The following is a 22572-nucleotide window of genomic DNA, read 5'->3' as shown; positions in this document are numbered from 1 at the left end:
AATGCAAAATTGGTGAGCACAGGAGACTTCTTTTAAAAAACATTTTTAAAGTCTTTCTGACTGTAGGGGCTATAATAAGATAAGATTACATTTATTTTACACAATACATACTAAAAATCATCTTACAAATTATTGAAAATTATTATAATTTCAAAGTTCAGGTTTCTCTTTATCAACTAATATTTAAAATATTAGCCGATTAATTGCCTGGGCAATGTATTAGGCTTTCACTATATTTATAATTATATAAGTATATAATACAATTTTATTATGATTGTCTCTCTCATGGACAAATACACACATTGCAGTGTTTTATGAGCAAAAGGACAGAGAAACTATCGCTGCAGGAATGTGACCTGTTTAATCAACAGGAAGTGTTTTCTTTTCCTGTGGCCAGCCAGAGTTAAAGTGTGTTAGTATAGTGTTCAATTCCAGGCTTAAAGGGGTAGTTCACCCTAAAATGAAAATTAAGTCATAAACTACTCAATCTGGTGTTGTTTTAATCCCGTTTGCCCCTCTTTCCTTTATGGACCACAAAAGGAGAATTAAAAAAAATGTCCCGCCCGCACTTGTCCATATAATGGCAGTGAATAGCGACCAGCATTAAGTTTTTTTAAAAAGACACAAAAGTATTACAGAATGATCCCATGCGACGTGCTGTATATCCCAAGTGTTCTGGGGATGTACGATATGAAATTTAATCTATTATTAAACGAAAATCCAGACCTTGGCCGTTGGTATTCGGCTCTAGGCTATGCGACATATGACTCTGTTAGCACCGCTTGTCTGCCCTTACGAAAAAGAAGTTTATTCAAGTGTTCTATTAGTATACTTCTTTTAAACAAAAAAATAAGAGAGTATACTTTCAGTCTACATTTTATATACTTCTCAAAAATATACTTTATGTACTTAAAATAGAAATAGAAATATACTTAAATTTACACTTAAGTGTACTTGACTTATACTGAGATAAAAGTCCAAGTATATTTGGCCTGTACTTGAACTCAATCTTTTGATCGAGATATACTTAAAAGTATAATTAAGTATTCAAAGTATACTTGGCTTGTAGTTGTGTTAACTCTTTTGATCGAGTAGACTATTAAATATACTTTTTTTTACATCGTCTTTCATATACAGTCTTATGAAACTTACATTGTTTGAAAATATTGATTATTCTTCGTTAATACAGATATGTTTCTAATTCTGCGTATCTGAATTCTTGTGTAGGCTAGTCCACTAGTAGTGTATAGGAATTTACTCTAAGTCTACTTTTCCCACCATTGACTGAATTTTCCAGCTATCCATGTTTTCACTGTTATACGGAAGGGGGCGCTATGACACATCTTCTAGTACAGAATCTCCGGATCAAAACACAGGAGAAGAAGAAGCTGAAACAAGTGATAGATGATTGCTCACTCAAATGTAAAATAACGTGATCATCAAACATTAAACAGCGTGTAAATCAAAACTGCTTAATGTTACCAAATAAAATGAAGCGTAACCCATGAAGAGAAAACGACTGTGAAGCTTTGGGTGTTGGACTCGATCTACTCCACCTGTGTTTTGATCATCGTTATGAATCTGATCAAGGCGTATTCTTTTGACAAAAATGTGATTTTTCTCAACTTTTTTGTTTAAAATGTTGCCTTTCTTTATGAAACTTACCAACATTCAAGTGTTGATAAAAAAAAAAAGGATGCATGAAGCTAATAAAATGTTTTTAAAATTAAAGTACAGTTAAAGGTATTTTTCAAGTATAAAAAATTATATCTACATTTGAACAAAGTAGTATACTGCAGTGCAAAAATAATATATAAATAGTAATAAGTATAATGTTATGTTCACTTAAAGAAAACTTACAAGTATACTTGCAGTATAAACTACTAAACTAGTAGTTTACTGAAGTGTACTCTCAGACTGAGTACACTTCAGTGTGTACTTTCATAAACTAAAAAAATTACTACTTGTATTAAAATAGTAAACTACTAGTATACTTATAAGTTCACTTGTAGTACAGATGCATTACAAATGAGAAACCTAGTTGTGTACTTAAAGTTTACTACTGTTACACTTATAGTACACTTAAAAGTATACTTTTATCAACTAAAAGTGGGCCAATTTAGTCACAAGCAGTATTGAAATAGTACACTTACAAGTTTACTACAAGTACACATTGATATTAGTATACTTAAGTATACTTAAAAATATACTTGAACATTACTTAAGTATACTTCATAAAATGAACTTGAAGTATACTTCTTTTTCGTAAGGGTGAGGTAAATATATCTGTTGTGTTCTTCGTAAAAAGAAGTTATCACGCGATCACATTTTTGTCAAAGACTACGCCTTGATCAGATTCATAACGATGATCAAAACACAGATGGAGTAGATCGAGTCCAACACCCAAAGCTTCACAGTCGTTTTCTCTTCATGGGTTCGACATTTTTATTTGGTAATATTAAGCAGTTTTGATTTACACGCTGTTTAATGTTTGATGATCACGTTATTTTTATATTTGAGTGAGCAATCTTCTATCACTTGTTTCAGCTTCTTCTTCTCCTGTGTTTTGATCCGGAGATTCTCTACTAGAAGATGTGTCATAGCGCCCCCTTCCGTATAACAGTGAAAACATGGATAGCTGGAAAATATAGTAAACTTAGGTCACATCTGTCAACTGTCATTCCGACTGTCATCGGAGTTCTGGTCTGAAGATATTTAACTCAGAAATCCCAACATGTATCCATGTGCTTTCTTCACTAGGCATTGTATTTCATGTTGTGTTTTGGTTAATCTAGATTTCTCACAGCTTGTGTGCTTTTTCTGGGTGAGAAAGAGTGAACTGCAATGCTAACAGAGTCACACGAACGCTCATGTCTTGTAGTCGTGCACAGACCAATGGCCAAGGTCAAGATTTTTTCTCCATAATATTTTTAATTTCGTATTGTATACCCCCAGACAACTTGGGATATATGACACGTCGCATGGGATCATTCTGTAATATTATTGCATCTTTTAAAAAAGCTTTATGCTGGTCCCTATTCATTTTTTTTAATACCTCCTTTTGTGGTCCATGAAAGAAAGAAGGCATAGAACATGATTAGATATTATTAGAACAACACCAGGGTGAGTAAATAATGACTTAATTTTGATCTTAGGGTGAACTAACCCTTTAAGGCTGAATGAATGTGCTAGTTTTACTAGTGTGGAAAATGTAACATTAACATTTGAAATAATATTTGAAAATTAAGCCACAAAAAAATCCCATTATAAAGCCATCCTGAGGCAGTAATGCACATGGAGACCTGGTAAACCGTTTACTCTCTGTATAAATAAGCTGTGGAGTGATTCTGCCTGTTGTTGGCCACAGACATACATTTAGATTTCCCTCCTGACCTCAACTCACAGCTGCACTATCGTACAAACACGCGTGCTTCCTTCATTTCTCTTTTCTCAGAGCCAAACAAATGACCACATGTTCACACTTCTCCAAATTCACAGTCTTTGGGAACCAAATGCTGTTTTTCATTGCTGGATTCTGAAGTTTTATTAAAATTTAAGTAAAATGGGTTGATACTTTTATAACTGAAAAGTAGAGGGAAAAAAAATGGCCTTGACCTAGACCAAACTTTCATATCAAGTCATCAAGGGGCAAACCACTTTTCAAGATTTTCCTATCAAAATGAGCAAAATATTTTACCACACCCAGCTAAAATATTAATCTCACATTTTTCGCGTGATAGGGACTTATAAAATTGACAAAGTCAATCAAGGCTTATGTTTGAAGATCAAGAAACATTTAGTATATCCATGGCCTTTTTATGGATACATCTAAGGCCTCAGTATCAGCTGTGTCTCGAAATGTTTCACTTTTTCTTCAACTTCAGCAGGCATTTATGAAAATATTTGTTCTTGAAGATTTTGCACTATTTGGACTTGAAGGGAACAAGTTTGTCTATGTATCTATCTACCGATTCATATGATACCAGCAATCAAAATGCATGAGATATTATATCCTAAACATTGCTTACCAGATAAAATGTTCTTTGGGGAGGAGATTTCAGGGGTCAGAGAAAAGTATTTATTATAATTGATCTTAAATTATATTATACTACAAACTATTATTAGAAACTAAAATTGATTTATTATCAATTTGGACTTACATTCAGTCTCAAATAACACAAAGCATGACCCCGTCTTATTTGACTCTTTGTCTCTTCATGTTCTTCTAGGTTAACCCGGCTCAACCTTTTACCTCTGGAGGAAATGCAGCCACCTTCGATCTCTCGTTCTTCGACAGTCACGTGCCGACCCCAGCCATTGCAGCCAGCACCGCACCGGTAAGCAGCAACGAGCATGATGGGAAATTTCCCATGTGAATGGTTGAGTGAGTCTGTTGACTGATGCTGCACGTAAAGCAATCGGTTTTATTTATGGTGTCCAAAACGCGCTGTTCTGTTCATTCTCTGTGTAACGTTCCTTCTCGGTGCATTTCTCCCGCTGTTTAACATCCTGAGAGGAAGTGAGCAGGAAGGGAGATTCCAGTGCCGAAGCATAAAATGTCTTACTCAGAATGTAAAAGTGTGTGTGCAAGCAAACTCTTAGACTGAGGATAAAACATCCTGTGTTGCTTATTCAGAGGATCAGCGAGGGGCCAAATGTGAAGGATGGTGATTTTTAATTAAAGTACAAGACGAAGTGTTTGGACTAGTTTGAGGTACTGTGGGTTTGCTTTCAGTGCTGAGACAGAGGATTTCAGTGAGTGGGCTGAAGTCTTTTCATATTCTGCTTTGTTTTTCTGAGGAACCATGATCTGATCAGCAGTATTTTGAGGAGTGGGAAGCTGTTTGACAACTATCGCTTTCAGTTGCACAAAATCTGTCTTCACTGGCTCAGTTTTTATAGTTTTTAGCAGTATTGAAGACAACATGAAACAGCTTTCATTAAGCTTCCATTTAAAGTGACTAATTTCAGAACATTCAGCAGGAGATAATATCATGATTTGATTATGGTGAAATGTATTAGAACACTTAGAGAAAATGTATAGCAAAGCCCTTGCAACTTCCCAACACATCAAAGCCTCGTGATGATGGGTTTTGCACCCTTGTAAAAAATAATAATAAAATGTTAATTTTGATATTATTACAAAGTGCAAGTGTATCATGAAAGTGTACTCTTAAATACACTTAAGTGGCCTTTTATTTCAGTAATATTTTATCTTCAAGTTCAGTTTTAAAGAAAAAAGAATTTAAGTACACTAAAAGTTCTCATTAAAAACAATTAAGTGCACTTAAGGTCAGGGAAGCACTTTTCTCATTTTCTTGTTAATGTAAGCATTTAGTTGGTGAAATATTAACCATCAGCCTCAGAGGCATAGAAACGTATTATATTTTGATTAAAGAGTATGAAAACAAAAAAATTGAGTCCATATTTAGGATCATTGTTGAGTTCATGTTGTCTTTAAGTTTCAAAAGCTTGTAAAGTATATACCTTTTAGTACCTTTAAGTGTATAGCGTTCATATAATCATGATTAATCAGAACTGATCGTGTAAAACCACCCCCTGATGATAAATCGTTGCTTATGGTGTTATCTCAAAGCCTGAAAGCTGATTGACTAGTCAAGGGACAGACTTTAACCTATCTGTAGTCTGCATGTGTCTGATGATCACTGATAAGAGATGTGAAACCAGCAGAAATGCAAGATATTTATGAGTCATAGTTAAAAGTGTGGCATTGTTAACCACAGATGTCCCTGTGATCTGTAGGCATAATTAGTAGTCAGCTCTCTCAAGAGACATTTTTTATTGTACACACACACACATTTATGTATACTGTATATATATAGTAATTGCTGAAGTTGTGGTTAAATTTTGATGATACAAGCATTTGTCTGAAATGTCATAAATCAAGTGGACGCTGATGGTGAAGTTGCATGATTGTGTATAAGTCAGCTCTCGGCTTTCAAAACTGTTTGATTAATAATATATATCTCGAACTGTCTCTACTTTAAACCCTTCAGTGTATGCGTGAAGGTCTCAGCCGTGCCTCTGCTATTGAGAAAATTAGTGGTTTGATGGGGAAGATCTTGACTTTAGTGTCATATCAGGCTAACCCTTCCCTCTCAGGCGCTTTATGATGATGTCACGTCTTTCCCCTAAGGTGGATGTAGCTCAGCCGGAAACCCCAGTCGCCCCAGTTACCCCAGGCTTCTCTTCCACCTCACCAGATGAGGTACCCAAAATTAATTTGGCATGATGGACTCAGAGGTTCAATCCTGGAGCCCTCACTAACAAGACCGAAACATTAAACACCCTGTTCTTGGGGTCTGAATGCATTCAGATTGAATCAGACCCCAATGATCTCACTACAAATCACACATCAATCAAACTGATCAGCACTGTTTCAGCTAAATGGTCACATCACAGTTTGCCAGCTTTTAAAACATAAATGCAATGATTTAGTCATATGTTGGATAGCTGCTTCTGATTTATGTTGCAGAATTTGCTTACAGAAATATTTAATTATTTTCTTTTTCACAGTTACATGTGTTTGTTGAACTGAACTAAAAGCTGTTCTGTTATCAAGTTTTTAAATTATCTCTAGACTGCTTTTTGAGCTACTTGTACTGGCTCCTAACTAAATTATAAACCATATTTATAAGCTCAAAACATGCTGTCTATTGAATTAAGTTTCTCAAATAAGCAAATGCTTTTTTAATTTACATTAGCAGACACTTTTATCCAAAGCAACTTACAGATAAGGAAGAAAACAAACATTTCCTAGTTCTAGGCACAGATGAATCCAATCCACAAAAACACACCTAAACACTTTCTAAAACAGTCTTTCGCAGCATGGTGCTACATTCTCGATGCATGACGGGGGTTTTGCATGAGCAAATAAGTAGAAACCAAACAGATAGTGTTGGACTTTGTCTGATGCATTTCTGTCGTCGACTCGGGTAAAATAATGATATTTGCAGCTGTCATTGGACATTCATTTGTCAGAAAGCACTTGTTGTGGTTAGAGTTCCTCAAATGTGGTATTGATTATGACGGGATGATAACATGAATGAGGTCTGGATGATGTGTGTATGTGTGGGCGGCCAGAAGATGATTCGGAAACACAGAGCTTATGGTTTCTTTCTCTGTGGCTCTGGGCTTTTGTCATCAAGGCCAGCCAGAGGTCCATTGAGAGTCAATTGTTCAGTGTTGACTAGTCAAAGCATCCATCAGGAAGGTAAACATCACTTTCTATTCAACATGTCCATCTATGTACGTATATTCCCATTCCGTGGGCTTTCTTTAGAAGTCCTTGTATCGACCGACATCTGAAAATAGCTGCCCAAATAGTGTTTTTCAGGCTGATAGTCACAACCAAAGGTTATAAGAGCACTTATCATTGGATGTGAGTGGGCTTTTTTCCATTTCTTTTTTTCTTTGGAAAGTTTTACAGATAAAAAGATCTTTTCACTGGTAGGCAGGGAATGGTCAAAAATGCATGTTTAACAGAAAGGCAAACAATACATGTGGCTTGTGTTATGAAAGATTGTGCGCATGTGCATTTATAATGTATACAATCTACAGGCCAAAAGATCGTGTGGCTGACCTCAACCAGCTGAACATGATTTAAATGAACAGAATCACTAAGCTGCTTTTCCTTATGTTTGTGACAGACTTCTGCTATGTCTGAGGCCATTAGTGAAAATACTCCTATTTAATGTTTTTTTTTTTTTTTACCAATTATGATAATTGAGGGAATTGTAAAATTGTTGTTCTTTTTCCTTCTTTCAGACAAGTAATGGTAATGACCCATGGGCAGCGTTTGACAATAATGCCTCTGGGGGTGTTTCTAATAACTGGCCGGCTCAGCCTGAGGGCACAGAGACGGGGAAAACCAGCAGCAATGCGTGGAATTCTGGCGGACACGGGCACCCGCAGGCTTACCAGGGTCCAGGTAACAACTCGAATTAACCCATGTTTGATCGTTCAGTCTAAATGATTGGTTCTCAAACGTTTTGACTCCAAGGCGCCCTGTTGTCCACAACGAAATTTGAAAGCCCCCTAGCCCTAGTTTTGTTTTCAGATCAATTTTAATCTGTTGTGCCTACGAGTAATAAAATATAACTCAAAGAATAATTAAAATTCAGGATTGCTGAAGTATTAAGAGCTAAATGTTAAACTCTTTTTAACCAATGAATTTACATGACTCGCCCAGTCGTTCGTGATTTCGTGGATAAGAGTTAGGCTACAGTTACACAACAACAGTGTACTCAAAAATGAAAATGAAAATTACTTTGCGTACAGACGACAACGTTGTCAAAGCGATCCCCGTTCACACGGATCCGCAAAAACTACTAAAAATGCTGTATTATGCATGTCATTGGAATTGGTGATGTTAGAATTTGGCATGTGTAAATTATGCGTCTCTGCATCATCACGGAGACGATAATTGTATAGTTTTCATAAACATTGTTTTTAATTTATTTTAAATCAAGTCATACTTGGAAGTTTGCTTAGACCTCTTAGTGGTTAAGACCCACCACTGGAACAGCCTATCACAGACCTACCACTCTAAACAACTGAAACTAGAACATAAGCAGAATGTGATTCTTTGCCTGTGTATTTGGGGGATTCTGGAGACAGTACAGATAGGAGGACATAAAATTAAGGAGAGAATTGAACCTGTGTGTCCTGCAAGAGTGCCAATACTCAACAACATGCTCTAACTGTTAGGCCACAGATCCAACCTGAAAATGACAAAAATAGGGAAAAAAGTATCCAAAAGAATATGATATGATCTGTTCAGCTAGACTGTGATGATCAGGGTTCACATTTTTCTAACTGTGATCTATCCAAAATTTCGCTCTTGTGAAGATTATACTTGTAAGCACAAGCTGTAGTGATGTCTGAATCATTTGCTTGAATGGGTTCATGGCAATGAATCAGTTGAACTGGTTCACAAATATGTCTTAATGGATGTTATATATTGTTAGAAAACATTTGCATTGCTTTATATTATTTTGTCCTGTTGATTTATATCCTAATGGAAAACTGAACACCACAGTCACGAGGCACAAATACTTACCATAATGTTTATTCCTCCCTGGGAGCTGTTACATTCCTCTTAAAGGGTTTCAGTCCAGCATATTTAGAAAACAGGAAGGCTCTAGCCAAAGTGCTGTATATTGTGTTACATGGATGTTCTTGGCTGATTCTTTATTACCCAAACAATTTACAAGAGAGGAAGAATGCATTAATGGAACATTAACATACTGTGCAGAATTTACTGTGTACTATTATGTTTAAGTTGCATAAAATGCACTAATGAACAAAACGTTTTGTGCAAAACCTTAACTCTTGGCAGTCAGATCATATAAAGAGGCACAAAAGATGAAAAAAATCGCAGATATTACTTTAGGTTCATGCGACATCAGAAGCCAAGTTGCTTTGTGGAATATGTAGTATTCAGTGTGCATTGTTTTATATGAAAGTATGAAAGTTGTTTACAACTAGTTGTGGAAAATGTGGGCGGCGTTTCGTGATTTCATTTATGACTTTGAGTCATATGTTAGGCTAAAGTTTGCCAGTGATGTCATCTCTGGAAGATCAATTGTTTCATTTTGGAGTCATAAGGAGCTGAAATTCAACTTTTCCAGGCTGTAAAATGAAGCTTTTTCAAGTTTCTTCAAGACAAACAGTGTGTGTAGATTTGTTTTGGAGAAGTTTTCCCATGAACACTGATTTATTACCACAAGCAAGATGACTCTTTCACCGAATTACTTGTCCACTCACAAATTTTCTTGGAATTAAATATGGTTTGATTTTTACCCTCAGTGCTTGCACAATCTGTTTAATAGTTTTAAATGGAGTGCACATTAGTTCACTTTAGAATATGTAGAGCTGATATTTATTATGAAAAACAAGCTTAAAAGATTTATTTTATCACAACAAATCATCTTTTCCTTCTTTTCTGAAGACATATACCCCTACCCATGTCTTATTGACCTCTCAGGTAAATCATGAAATTCATGTAAGGACTTTGATGTGGGTTTTAATAACAAGCTGCATGAGCTCAACAGTTGTGTATGTGAATGAGTGTTTGTTTTTAAGGGTTTTTCTTGCTGTGAATTTTGTTGTGTATTCTTTAACTAGAGACCCCAGTGTGGCTAACTAACATAATGAAACTTTTTGTTGTTTAATAGGCACATTAAAACTGACTTAGAAACTTTTTTCAAATTAATTTAGTGTATAGATTTTGTGTTACTGTTGTCAGAATCCCAGACTTTCAATCTTATGACAATGAATATCCATCGTATAAAAAGTTTATGATGAAATGAAGTCGTCACCTTTATTTATATAGCGCTTTATACAAAACAGATTGTTTCAAAGCAGCTTTACAATGATAAACAGGAAAAATTTTGCTTCCTGTTGTTCAGCTAAAGTCAGGTCAGTGTTGATTCAGTTCCGTTGTAAAGATCATCAAATATTAGATTAGTTAATTTCATCTATAAAGCAATTCTGGAAAAAATGTCATCATCCACCTCAGTTCAGTTCTCATACAACAGTGTCAGTACAGTCAGATCAATAATATTGTTGAATATTATTTACAGCTGTGGCATCATTTCTCCACTACTAGACCAATAAAGCTTTGTCAAAGGTTAGTTAGCATGTCTGATTTGTCCTGACTCTCGGGTTTGGCTTACTAACGCCTGGTTCTCACAGTGCTTTTTAGTTTGATGTATGTTTGAAGTGTGTCTAATGACTGTTTATAGGTGCAGAAGACGATGAATGGGACGAGGAGTGGGATGACGTAAAGTCATCGGGTGGCTATGCTGAATCTGAGGCTGGAGACGGTGGCGCTATGAACAGAGGCGGAGCTCATGGTTCATCCATGAAAATTGCCCTCAATAAGTAAGTCAGATGATTGCACCACATAGATTGGACACACATCCAAGAGTCACATAATAATACACATAATAAAGCAAACAAGATGCACACAAAACTGCTCAAATTAACTTTGTGCATGTTTATCACCCAATGCTGATAATCTCAAAACAGCCACATTTCATTAAATAATACAACCTGAACAAAATATCTGTCTATGACTTACCCTGGAAATTCAGAGTTCTCGCGAGAGCACAAGGTAAATTTGCTCAGCGAGTTTACTCTGGCATCGAGTAATGATGCTCATTAAATATGCCCTTGTATCCGAGCTGCACCAATCACATCGGGTTATCTGATATAGGCGGGCCAGAGGCGAGCTAAACAGATGATGACAGCGCTGTGACGTCGAAGTCATTATTAAACATTGCAAGATGGCTATGCATGAACACCAGTTGTTTGAAACGGCTTTGGCCGCTACAATGAACAAGTTAGACTTGGCTTTTTATCTAAAAGAGGAACAAAAGACGGCGCTCGAATCGTTCCTTTGTAAGAAGTGCGTTTTTGCTGTTTTGCTGACCGGATACGGTAAGAGTCTAATCTACCAGTTAGCTCCGCTGGTAGCTAAGCGATGTTGTGATTGGTTGTAGTGTTATCCAATTGCGTGCTGTGAGATTTTCAAATGCATGCTTGGTGCCGCCCCTCGAGCTGGCCGATTTTCATTAGTCGATGCCAGACCATTCATCTTTTAGATTTAGGTCTGGATTTCCAGGCTATCTATGACTACCAGTGTTGGGGAAAGTTACTTTTAAAAGTAATGCGTTACAATATTGCGGTACTATCCTAAAAAAGTAACTAATTGCATTACTTTGTTAAAAGTAATGTGTTTGGTTACTTTTGTACTTTTTGTCTGTTCCTGCACACGCGTGAGTGCATATCTAAACTGTAAAGTAACGTGCAGTCCTTTATAAAAAAAAAAGTAACTAAAATATTAATGTGTCAAATTTATAAGGTAACGAGTTACCTTACTCAACACATTAAAAAGTAATTGATTATATAATGCATGTTACTTGTAATGTGTTACTCCCAACACTTTTCACTGCTATTTTATTAAAAAATCGTACTGTATAACGTTTTCCAGTTGATGTGCTTTTTCACAGTTTTCTTGTATGCTTTCTGGATTCCAATAACTGGTTTATTAATTTATTAATTTAGCAATTTTATTTTTTGATCCTTTGTAAGACGCATCTTCTCTTTGCAGATTCCCTGGCTTCTCCAAATCAGGTCCTGAGTTGTACTTGCTGTCCAAACAGGCCGCTAAAGGAACCAAGTTGCCCATTTATGTAAGTCACTCATATAATGTCCCATTTATTGTATTGTTTCTTTGATTGATAATGCTTTTTTTTCTTTTCTTTTTTTTCTTCTAAAATGGTATTCATGACTTCATCAAGGCTTGTATATACTGTATCGTATTCTGTAAAGTACTTATCTGACATGAATATGTGTATATACTGTATTTCAGATTGGAGAAGTTGGGCCAGTGTGGGCGTATCCAGACTATCAGCTGGACTGTGTTGTCGCTGACCCTAAAAAGGGCACCAAAATGTACGGCCTCAAGAGTTACATTGAGTACCAAGTCACGCCTACTGTAAGTACAGAAACATTCATGTTTAAATGAATAGCTTCATTCCAGCTGATGTTTTCTCATGCCATCCTTTTGCAGACCACAAACAAGCCTGTCAATCACAGATACAAGCACTTCGATTGGTTATATGAAAGGCTTTTGGATAAATTTGGGTCGGCGATTCCAATCCCCTGCTTGCCTGATAAACAGGTGACAGGTGAGCACTTTTCATTACCTATTGTTCCCTGTAAAGAAGTTTGAAATTAAAATGAGGTTGATTAATGCCCCCTTTTTTAGGTCGATTTGAGGAAGAGTTTATAAAAATGCGTATGGAGAGGCTTCAGGCTTGGATGTCGCGAATGTGCCGGCATCCGGTTGTCTCCTGCAGTGACGTCTTCCAGCTGTTTCTCTCCTACAAAGATGAGAAGGTAAGTGTGTTTTCATCTTTAATCTGAATGTGTTGCTTAGTAGGTTTTGAGACAAAGCTGTTGCAGTATTTTATTACACATCTGTATTACAGGACTGGAAAACGGGAAAGAGAAAAGCAGAAAAAGACGAGACTGTCGGAGTCATGGTTTTCTCCACGATAGAGTCTGAGGGACTGCCAGACCTTGACATGACTGAAGTGTAAGTCTTACAGCCCACCTTAGGATCACTTCACTGATGGAAAAATCCAGCTTAAGATGGCTTCTAGCCGGTCCAAGAGGGTTATTAGCTTGATCTATTGTAAGTTTGACAAACTCAAGCTGATATGATCAACCAGAAGCTGATTTGGTGCTTGTCTGAGATTGCCAACATTATTTCCAACTAATAATGAGCAACCTCTTGATGGTGATGTTCATCTATGTTGTCTTGTTGCCTTCAGAGAGCAGAAATGTGAGCAGTTCAACCGTTTCACCAAGATGATGGACGACGGTGTGAAAGACTTGCTGAACATAGGAAATGAACACTGGAAACGCTGCACAGGCCGTGAGTATCACTCGTTATGACACTTAAAGTTGCACTCAGTATATGAAAGATTATTTTTTTTTTCTTAAAGAAATTAAGACTTTTATTCAGCAAGGATGCTTTAAATTAGTATATATATTAGGGGTGTAACGGTACACGTATTCGTCCCCGAACCGTACCGCAAGGATGTCACGGACGAATACATTCAGTCACAGGCGATCCACACTCCAATCCAGATGCGTGCATTAAAGGGATAGTTCACTTTGAAATTAAATTTTGGTATGTTTTAGCTTACCTCAAGGGCATCCAAGATGTAGGTGTCTTTTTTTTCCGCAGTAGTTTCAATTTTGATATTTTTAGGTCAAACCATTCTTGTCTGTCAGTCATATAATGCAGGTCTATGGTCACTGTCTCAAAGAGCATGCACAGAGTCCAAATTAAAACAATTCCCCATCGTAAGTACACATTGATGGCCTAAGACACGAAACGAGCGGTTTGTGTGAGAAAACGATCAGTATTTATATCATTGTTACCTCTTGAACACAGCCACGTCCAAGTGATCTGAGAGCGCGGGCGGTTATAGATATATACACTAGATGTCGCCTTGGCTACGGCAGTTCATTGGAACGAAACCGTAGCCAAGGCGACATCTAGTGTATATATCTATACCCTCCCGCGCCCTCAGATCACTTGGACGTGGCTGTGTTCAAGAGGTAACAATGATATAAATACTGTTCGTTTTCTCACACAAACCGCTCGTTTCGTGTCTTAGGCCATCAATGTGTACTTACGATGGGGAATTGTTTAATTTGGACGATGGGGAATTGTTTTAATTTGGACTCTGTGCATGCTCTTTGAGACAGTGACCATAGACCTGCATTATATGACTGACAGACAAGAACGATTTGAGCTAAAAATATCAAAATTGAAACTACTGCGGAAAAAAAGACACCTACATCTTGGATGCCCTTGAGGTAAGCTAAAACATACCAAAATTTAATTTCAAAGTGAACTATCCCTTTAATGCAACGCTGTTTGCTACCAGTAAAAAGCGCAGAAAAAGAAGAGACGATGATCAGTATGTTTACGTCTCTCAACCAGTGTTTCAACTGTGGAAAGATATCAATAAAGCTGCTTGAGAATATTATCTCATGTATCATTACATTTACCTCAGGCATTTAGTGTCGACAGCAGGTTAGTTCGCTAGAGAAATGAACTCTAGATGGATGCATTTTGTATTTGCACTATATTAGCCTATTCATTATATTTACTTAATCCGTTAGTAATGTCTTTATTATTTAATGTATGTTTAAATACATTTGTCATGAAAGCAAGTTATGACAGCCACTGTGTAAATGGTTATATTTCAAAAATGAATTGGAGTAGAAAATTAACTATAATTAGATTTAGAAGTTAATACAAAACCCGCCTTATGTGCAATTTACAGTACGTGTTTTTTTTTTATTATTTGAGTGTTAATTACTAAAAATAATGATTTGAATAATTTGGGTGCTGTTGTTAATTGTAAGCTTTAATATTATAGTAATGTGTAATTAAGGGTTCCCCAGATATTTTTCAGCATTAGCAAAGATAGTTTTTTTTTTATCTTTAAGAAAATTAATTATAATAGAATTTATTAATTAACTAAGCTATTTATTTAAACATACACATTTGTAAAAAAAATAAAAATAATTTAAACCCGAGGTACGTACCGAGCCATCATGTTTGTGTACCGTTACACCCCTAATATATAATGTGTGTATATGGTTTCACATTTCATTTAACAGGCAAATTTGGCTCTTTTTCAACAAAGTGACAGTTTCTGATATTTTGTACTTTGTTCATGCTTCATAGTTACTGTCCAAACTATATTCTGATGGAGTGTATTGTGATTTGATAAAAATCTCCAAATGAATTATCATACTCAGGCTGATTAGTCTTATTTGCTTGTTTTTCTCAGCCCTTCCAAAGGAATATCAACGCATTGGCAAAGCTTTCCAAAACCTGTCCTCCGTGTTCATCAGCAGTGGATATGAAGGTATCAGAAACTATTCGGTTCCTCTTACTAAATAAAGTCAATGAGGTAAACATTTTTCTCTGTTTACCATCTGGTCTGGTTTTGAGAAACACCTTCTTGTTCCCTGTTAATGTTATTTAGCTTCTTTTTTTTCCCCTGTACCAAGCAACTTTGTAGAAGTAGTATATTATTTGCAGGTATTGCCTCCCTGATAGATTAGACAAGGGCACTATGGTGATGAAGCAGGATCGTCACCTCGCTTGAGATTCAACCAGCAGTCTTTGTGTTACAGTCTAGATGTTCAACTTTTAGTCTGTTTTTATTATCCTGAATGTGTGGTTGTGTTTGACCCACAGGAGAGGCTGCGCTCACAGACGCGCTGACGGCAGCAGGAAAGACCTACGAAGAGATCGCTCAGATGGTGGCGGAGCAGGTATTGAAACTCTTGAATAGAACACTGTAGAACGTCTCAGTTCGCTCTTTTATCAGGAAGTTATGTATCTTAACCTCTTACGTGATAGGGGAAACGTAGCTGTCTGGTTTCTATGTATCAAAACATTCTTGGCAACCGAGAAATGACACTACCGTTCAGAAGTTTGGGGTCGTGATATTTTTTTAATTTTGTTTAAAATATTGTTACAATTTAATATAAAGTAACTGTCTATTTCAATATATATTAAAATGTCATGTATTCCTGTGATGTCAAAGTTGAATTTTCAGCATCATTACTCCAGTCTTCAGTGTCACATGATCCTTCAGAAATCATTCTAATATGAAAACATTTGCGCTTCTTAATATTTTTTTAGGAAACCAATACATTTTTTCAGGATCCTTTGATGAATAGAAAGTTTAAAAGAACAGCATTTATTTGAAATAGAAATATTTTGTTACTTAAATTACTTTAAAGGGTTAGTTCATCCAAAAAAAGAAAATTGTCATTATTTACTCACCTTCGTTCCAAACCCATAAGACTTTTGTTCATCTTCAGAACAAAAATGAAGATCTTTCTGTCCCTCCATTGACAGCCTAAGCAACTGACACTGTCGCTTCAAATAGTAGATAAAGAGATCGTAAAACTGATATGAATCAAGCTGTTAGACCACATTTTCACAGAGACTTAATCGCTTTATATGATGAACAGATTTAATTTAAGCTTTTATTCTCATATAAACATTGATCAGCGTACATCAGGGGTCTCCAACCTTTTTTCATTTGAGAGCTACTTTTTAAAAATGAAAGTGGTCGAGAGCTACTCATGTAATACAACACTTAAATATCTTAAATAATGTCTCATAACTCTCATATTAACAACTATCCAAACTGTTTTAGACCTAAAAGCGTTTTTGTTGGCCTATATGTCACCCTTAAATGTCAGAGAAAAGAACAGAATCAGAGATTAAAAAAAAAAAAAATTATAGAAAATTGTACTTTGCATATTATACTGTAAAAACACATAATTATAGTTGATTTTATAGTACATGATAACTAGAGATGAAATGGCATGAAAATTTCATTTCATGATTATAGTGACCAAAATGATCACGGTTATCACAGAATCCTGTTCAAAAAGTACTAATACTACACAATGAAATCAATTCACCAAGTTTTATGTCGAAAATCAGCAAATAACAAATAAACTTATATGCACTTTTTGTTTACATAAACATTAAAATAATAACATTAAAAATGATGGCCAGATTTTAAAGGAGTGTTTTGCAACATGTTATCTACTAACATGTAGGCTACAAGTTCAAATAAAGTTTTGACAGAAAAAGTTTTTATAAAAAGAATGAGTCAAAAAAGATAAATCACTGACATTTACAATGCACATTAGCTTATCTTTTATTATTAATAGTAAAATTCGGTCCGATTTTCCTGTTGCGTCTGTCGTTGCTATGCAACCGTGCACTGCGCTCTCCACAATGACAAAGTTTTAGTAGCTAATGGATTTCCACCGCCGAAAAAAATATTTATTTACGGAGAAGAATAAAAACACCCGTAATGTTTGGGTGCACTCCCATCCTTCATGTTAACTCGCTGCGCCTGGAAAAATGAGCGCGTCGCTTCAACTATTTGAAATAACGAACTTGAGCGCGCAAAAGACGCGATATGTGAACGGCCCTTGGCGAGCTACCTCCAATCAGGCCACGAGCTACTGGTAGCTCGCGAGCGACGTGTTGGAGACCCCTGGCGTACATAAACAGAAGCTCAAACGAACCTGCTTGACATGCGAGAACAAACCTCATTGGTTCTTGTGGAAGCTCAAACGTGCTGCGTAACACGAGAATGAACCTCATTGGTTCTTGCTGAAGCTCAAACGTGCTGCGTAACACGAGAATGAACCTCATTGGTTCTTGCTGAAGCTCAAACGTGCTGCGTAACATGAGAATGAACCTCATTGGTTCTTGCTGAAGCTCAAACGTGCTGCGTAACACGAGAATGAACCTCATTGGTTCTTGAGGAAACTCAAACGTGCTGCGTAACACGAGAATGAACCTCATTGGTTCTTGCTGAAGCTCAAACGTGCTGCGTAACACGAGAATGAACCTCATTGGTTCTTGCTGAAGCTCAAACGTGCTGCGTAACACGAGAATGAACCTCATTGGTTCTTGAGGAAGCTCAAACGTGCTGCGTAACACGAGAATGAACCTCATTGGTTCTTGAGGAAACTCAAACGTGCTGCGTAACACGAGAATGAACCTCATTGGTTCTTACAGAAGCTCAAACGTGCTGCGTAACACGAGAATGAACCTCATTGGTTCTTGCTGAAGCTCAAACGTGCTGCGTAACACGAGAATGAACCTCATTGGTTCTTGCAGAAGCTCAAACGTGCTGCGTAACACGAGAATGAACCTCATTGGTTCTTGCTGAAGCTCAAACGTGTTGCATAACACGAGAATGAACCTCATTGGTTCTTACAGAAGCTCAAACGTGCTGCGTAACACGAGAATGAACCTCATTGGTTCTTGCTGAAGCTCAAACGTGTTGCGTAACATGAGAATGAACCTCATTGGTTCTTGCTGAAGCTCAAACGTGCTTCGTAACACGAGAATGAACCTCTTTGGTTCTTGCTGAAGCTCAAACGTGTTGCGTAACATGAGAATGAACCTCATTGGTTCTTGCTAAAGCTCAAACGTGAATGAACCTCATTGGTTCTTGCTGAAGCTCAAACGTGCTGCGTAACACGAGAATGAACCTCATTGGTTCTTGAGGAAGCTCAAACGTGCTGCGTAACACGAGAATGAACCTCATTGGTTCTTGAGGAAACTCAAACGTGCTGCGTAACACGAGAATGAACCTCATTGGTTCTTACAGAAGCTCAAACGTGCTGCGTAACACGAGAATGAACCTCATTGGTTCTTGCTGAAGCTCAAACGTGCTGCGTAACACGAGAATGAACCTCATTGGTTCTTGCAGAAGCTCAAACGTGCTGCGTAACACGAGAATGAACCTCATTGGTTCTTGCTGAAGCTCAAACGTGTTGCATAACACGAGAATGAACCTCATTGGTTCTTACAGAAGCTCAAACGTGCTGCGTAACACGAGAATGAACCTCATTGGTTCTTGCTGAAGCTCAAACGTGTTGCGTAACATGAGAATGAACCTCATTGGTTCTTGCTGAAGCTCAAACGTGCTTCGTAACACGAGAATGAACCTCTTTGGTTCTTGCTGAAGCTCAAACGTGTTGCGTAACATGAGAATGAACCTCATTGGTTCTTGCTAAAGCTCAAACGTGAATGAACCTCATTGGTTCTTGCTGAAGCTCAAATGTGAATGAACCTCATTGGTTCTTGCTGAAGCTCAAACGTGCTGCGTAACACGAGAATGAACCTCATTGGTTCTTGCTGAAGCTCAAACGTGCTGCGTAACACGAGAATGAACCTCATTGGTTCTTGCTGAAGCTCAAACGTGCTGCGTAACACGAGAATGAACCTCATTGGTTCTTGCTGAAGCTCAAACGTGCTGCGCAACACAAGAATGAACCTCACTGTTTCTTGCTGAAGCTCAGACGTGAATGAACCTCATTGGTTCTTGCTAAAGCTCAAACGTGAATGAACCTCATTGGTTCTTGCTGAAGCTCAAATGTGAATGAACCTCATTGGTTCTTGCTGAAGCTCAAATGTGAATGAACCTCATTGGTTCTTGCTGAAGCTCAAACGTGCTGCGTAACATGAGAATGAACCTCATTGGTTCTCGCACATCAAGCAAACATGCTTGAGCTTCCTTTTACCACAACTGATGTGTGAGTTGATGAATGAATGTTTATGTGAATAAAAGCCTAAATTCCATCTGTTCATCACATAAAGCGATCGTCTCTTCAGAAAATTTGGACTAAACCGCTCGACTCATATGGATTAGTTTTTACGATCTCTTAATGAACTTTTTGAGGCGTCAAAGTGGTAGTTTGTGGACTGTCAATGGAGGGACAACATTCTCAGATTTGATTAAATATATTAATTTGTGTTTCGAAGATGAATGAAAGTCTTATGGATTTTCAACGGCATGAAGGAGAGTAAATTATGACAGAATTAAAAAATTTGTGTGAATTAACCCTTTAATGCATGCTTGCTGAATAAAAAAGTACAAATCTTTTATATATAACAAATTTTTTGCTGACCCCAAACTCTTGAACAGTAGTATATGTACGGTAATTTCAAAATAAACCCAGACAGGATCATCAGGACCCTAAAAGCTGCTATACAGGTGAAGAAAGCCGTAGTTGTGTGAGTGTTCATCCTCTGCCTCAGGCCCGTCCACAATCATTTAGCCTTGTGCTATTCATCTTCATCGGAATCAATGAATGAAAAATGCAAAGAATGAATACTTGGTTGTTGTTTGGCCTCCAAACTGATTGTTGGAAGGACTCGTCTGGCAAGTGGTCCTGTGGCGCCAGTGTAACATTGAATATTTTTCGAGCTCTGTTAACCCTTCATGTGATCCAAGGAACTTGTCTATAAAGATATGAAGTTTAAAAATACAGCTGAATAACAGACAGATACTACCTGTAGTGTATTAGTGTTCACACTACAAATGCAATGTTATGTGCGTTTCTGACTTCCTCTGAATGTGAACTTTTTTACAACTGTATTTAATGCTGACTTAAATAATCTTTAAGTCTAGTTGTAAGGGAATTAATTATTTTAGTTAGCTATTTTCTCCCACAGTTAATGGTTGTTTTTTTCCAGTTGAATTCCAATTCGTGTCTGTGAGTAAGAGCGCATCCGTGTGTGCGCATACACACGTGTTCGAGTGACGTAAACCTTTCGTGAGCTGTTGAATGAAGTGACCCTGGGTGTGTTTGTGCGCTGTCTGTTTTAATCATTTAGTTTTGTCTGTCTCTTTCTAGCCTAGGAAAGACCTTCACTTCCTCATGGAAACCAACAATGAGTACAAAGGTCTTCTGGGATGCTTTCCTGACACTATTGGAGTTCACAAGGTAAATGAAAGAACTACTACTCTCACCATTTCTCTTTTCATTCTTATAGAGACACTGTTTTAAAACCTAGTGAGCATCCTGACCATCATAGAACCGCGTAAGTGACCTTTTAGAAAGCTCACTAGGTGTTTGAACAGCCATTGAATCTATGAAAAGAGGATGGGAGCACAGAAAATTGGAGAATTAATTCGGCTTACTGCATTTTGGGGCGTCTTTCTCTTGCACAGGCTGCCATAGAGAAGGTCAAGGAAGGCGATAAACTAGTGGCCGCCGGTAAAATCAGCTCCTCAGATAAGACCACCATGTCTAAACGTGCCAGCACCATGTCATACGCTCTGCAAGGTATTGTGACTTACTTGCACTGACCCCAAAAATCATTTAGACAATAACCACCTTTAAATGTGTGTGTATATATATTAACTGAGGTGTAGTTAATCACATAACTAATAACAAGTTTGATGTGAATGGTTTTCACAAGTTGGAGAGTCATAATTACTCTAATGATATTAACACGATATTAGAATGCTGGAAACAAAACTATAATTTTCAACAGTCTCAATAGAGATAAACTAGAGTTAATAGTTAATTACAGGGTTCCCACAGGCCTGGAAAACCTGGAAATATATGCACAGTTCAAATGTATGGAAAAATTGCAGACATTTAACATTTTTATTGTATATTGTATTTTATTATACTACCTGCAATTGTGGAAAATGGGGTGGATGGATTATTATACTGTATGTTACTGTATGAATGCATTACATATTTTATATACACAGTTAAATGCAGTACAAAATCCTATATTTTAATAAATCCTGTAACACTCTTATGCTCACCAAGGCTGCATTTATCTGATCAAAAATACAGCAAAAACAGAAATATTCCTTTGAAGTAATGATGCTGAATATTCAGCTTTGCCATCAGTCTTCAGTGTCACATGATCCTTCAGAAATTAATCTAATATGCTGATTTACTGCTCAAGAAACATTTATTATTATCAATGTTGAAAAACGTTTAAGATTTTTTGGGGATTCTTTGACGAATAGAAAGTTCAAAAGAACATAATTTATTTTAAATAGAAATATTTCGTAATATCATAAATGTTTTACTGTCACACTTGATCAGTTTATTAAGTATTAATTTTCTTTCCAAAAATTGTAATGACCCAAAACATTTGAACAGTATTGTATATTATTATTGTTGTTGTTATTATTTCTCTCTTTACCTAATGTATTTTTTTATATTTTTTTTAGCTCTGTTGTAATTTGGGGTTTGTGTGAATCTCAGTCTGGATATATGTTTTAGTATTTGTCTACAAATAATAATTTATTTAAAAAGAAAGAAAATCCTGTGAATTCATTGGACAGAAAGAGTGTTAACTCAACACAACACACAGTCTGGTGTTTGTAGGCGTCTGTTGTGTCTGTGATCAAGCCTTTATACACACAGCTGGAAACTTTTACATGATGACTTTAACACATCTGTCCTCTTTGCAGCGGAGATGAACCACTTCCATAACAACCGTATCTATGACTACAACAGGGTGATGCAGCAGTACCTGGAGGAGCAAGTCAAATTCTATGAGATGGTAAAGTGTCTAAATGACAGTAAAAGTTACAGAACGTCCATAATGTTTGGATATGTTAATGCCATTAATATGGTGTGTGT

General features: G+C 36.8%; 1 protein-coding gene across 2 annotated transcripts in view; it reads left to right on the top strand.

The window, feature by feature from the left end:
- Positions 1-22572, top strand: part of snx9b (sorting nexin 9b) — a 28642-nt gene that overhangs the window by 5184 nt on the left and 886 nt on the right. The window contains exons 4-18 of one of the 2 annotated variants that reach the window (XM_082146609.1): positions 4230-4337; positions 6158-6229; positions 7789-7951; positions 10770-10908; positions 12140-12221; positions 12401-12526; positions 12602-12719; positions 12800-12930; positions 13023-13129; positions 13368-13471; positions 15411-15488; positions 15824-15900; positions 20815-20904; positions 21132-21246; positions 22401-22492. In XM_082146609.1, the coding sequence (XP_082002735.1) occupies positions 4230-4337; positions 6158-6229; positions 7789-7951; positions 10770-10908; positions 12140-12221; positions 12401-12526; positions 12602-12719; positions 12800-12930; positions 13023-13129; positions 13368-13471; positions 15411-15488; positions 15824-15900; positions 20815-20904; positions 21132-21246; positions 22401-22492 (1602 nt within the window). The remainder of the gene's footprint in view (positions 1-4229; positions 4338-6157; positions 6230-7788; positions 7952-10769; positions 10909-12139; positions 12222-12400; positions 12527-12601; positions 12720-12799; positions 12931-13022; positions 13130-13367; positions 13472-15410; positions 15489-15823; positions 15901-20814; positions 20905-21131; positions 21247-22400; positions 22493-22572) is intronic. The other variant, XM_082146610.1, reaches the window with a different exon arrangement.

This window comes from Leuciscus leuciscus, assembly GCF_965113295.1.
Source record: "Leuciscus leuciscus genome assembly, chromosome: 19".
Lineage (NCBI taxonomy): Eukaryota > Metazoa > Chordata > Actinopteri > Cypriniformes > Leuciscidae > Leuciscus > Leuciscus leuciscus.
Note: the sequence above shows the minus strand (reverse complement) of the source record. Positions and strands in the feature narration are given on the sequence as shown.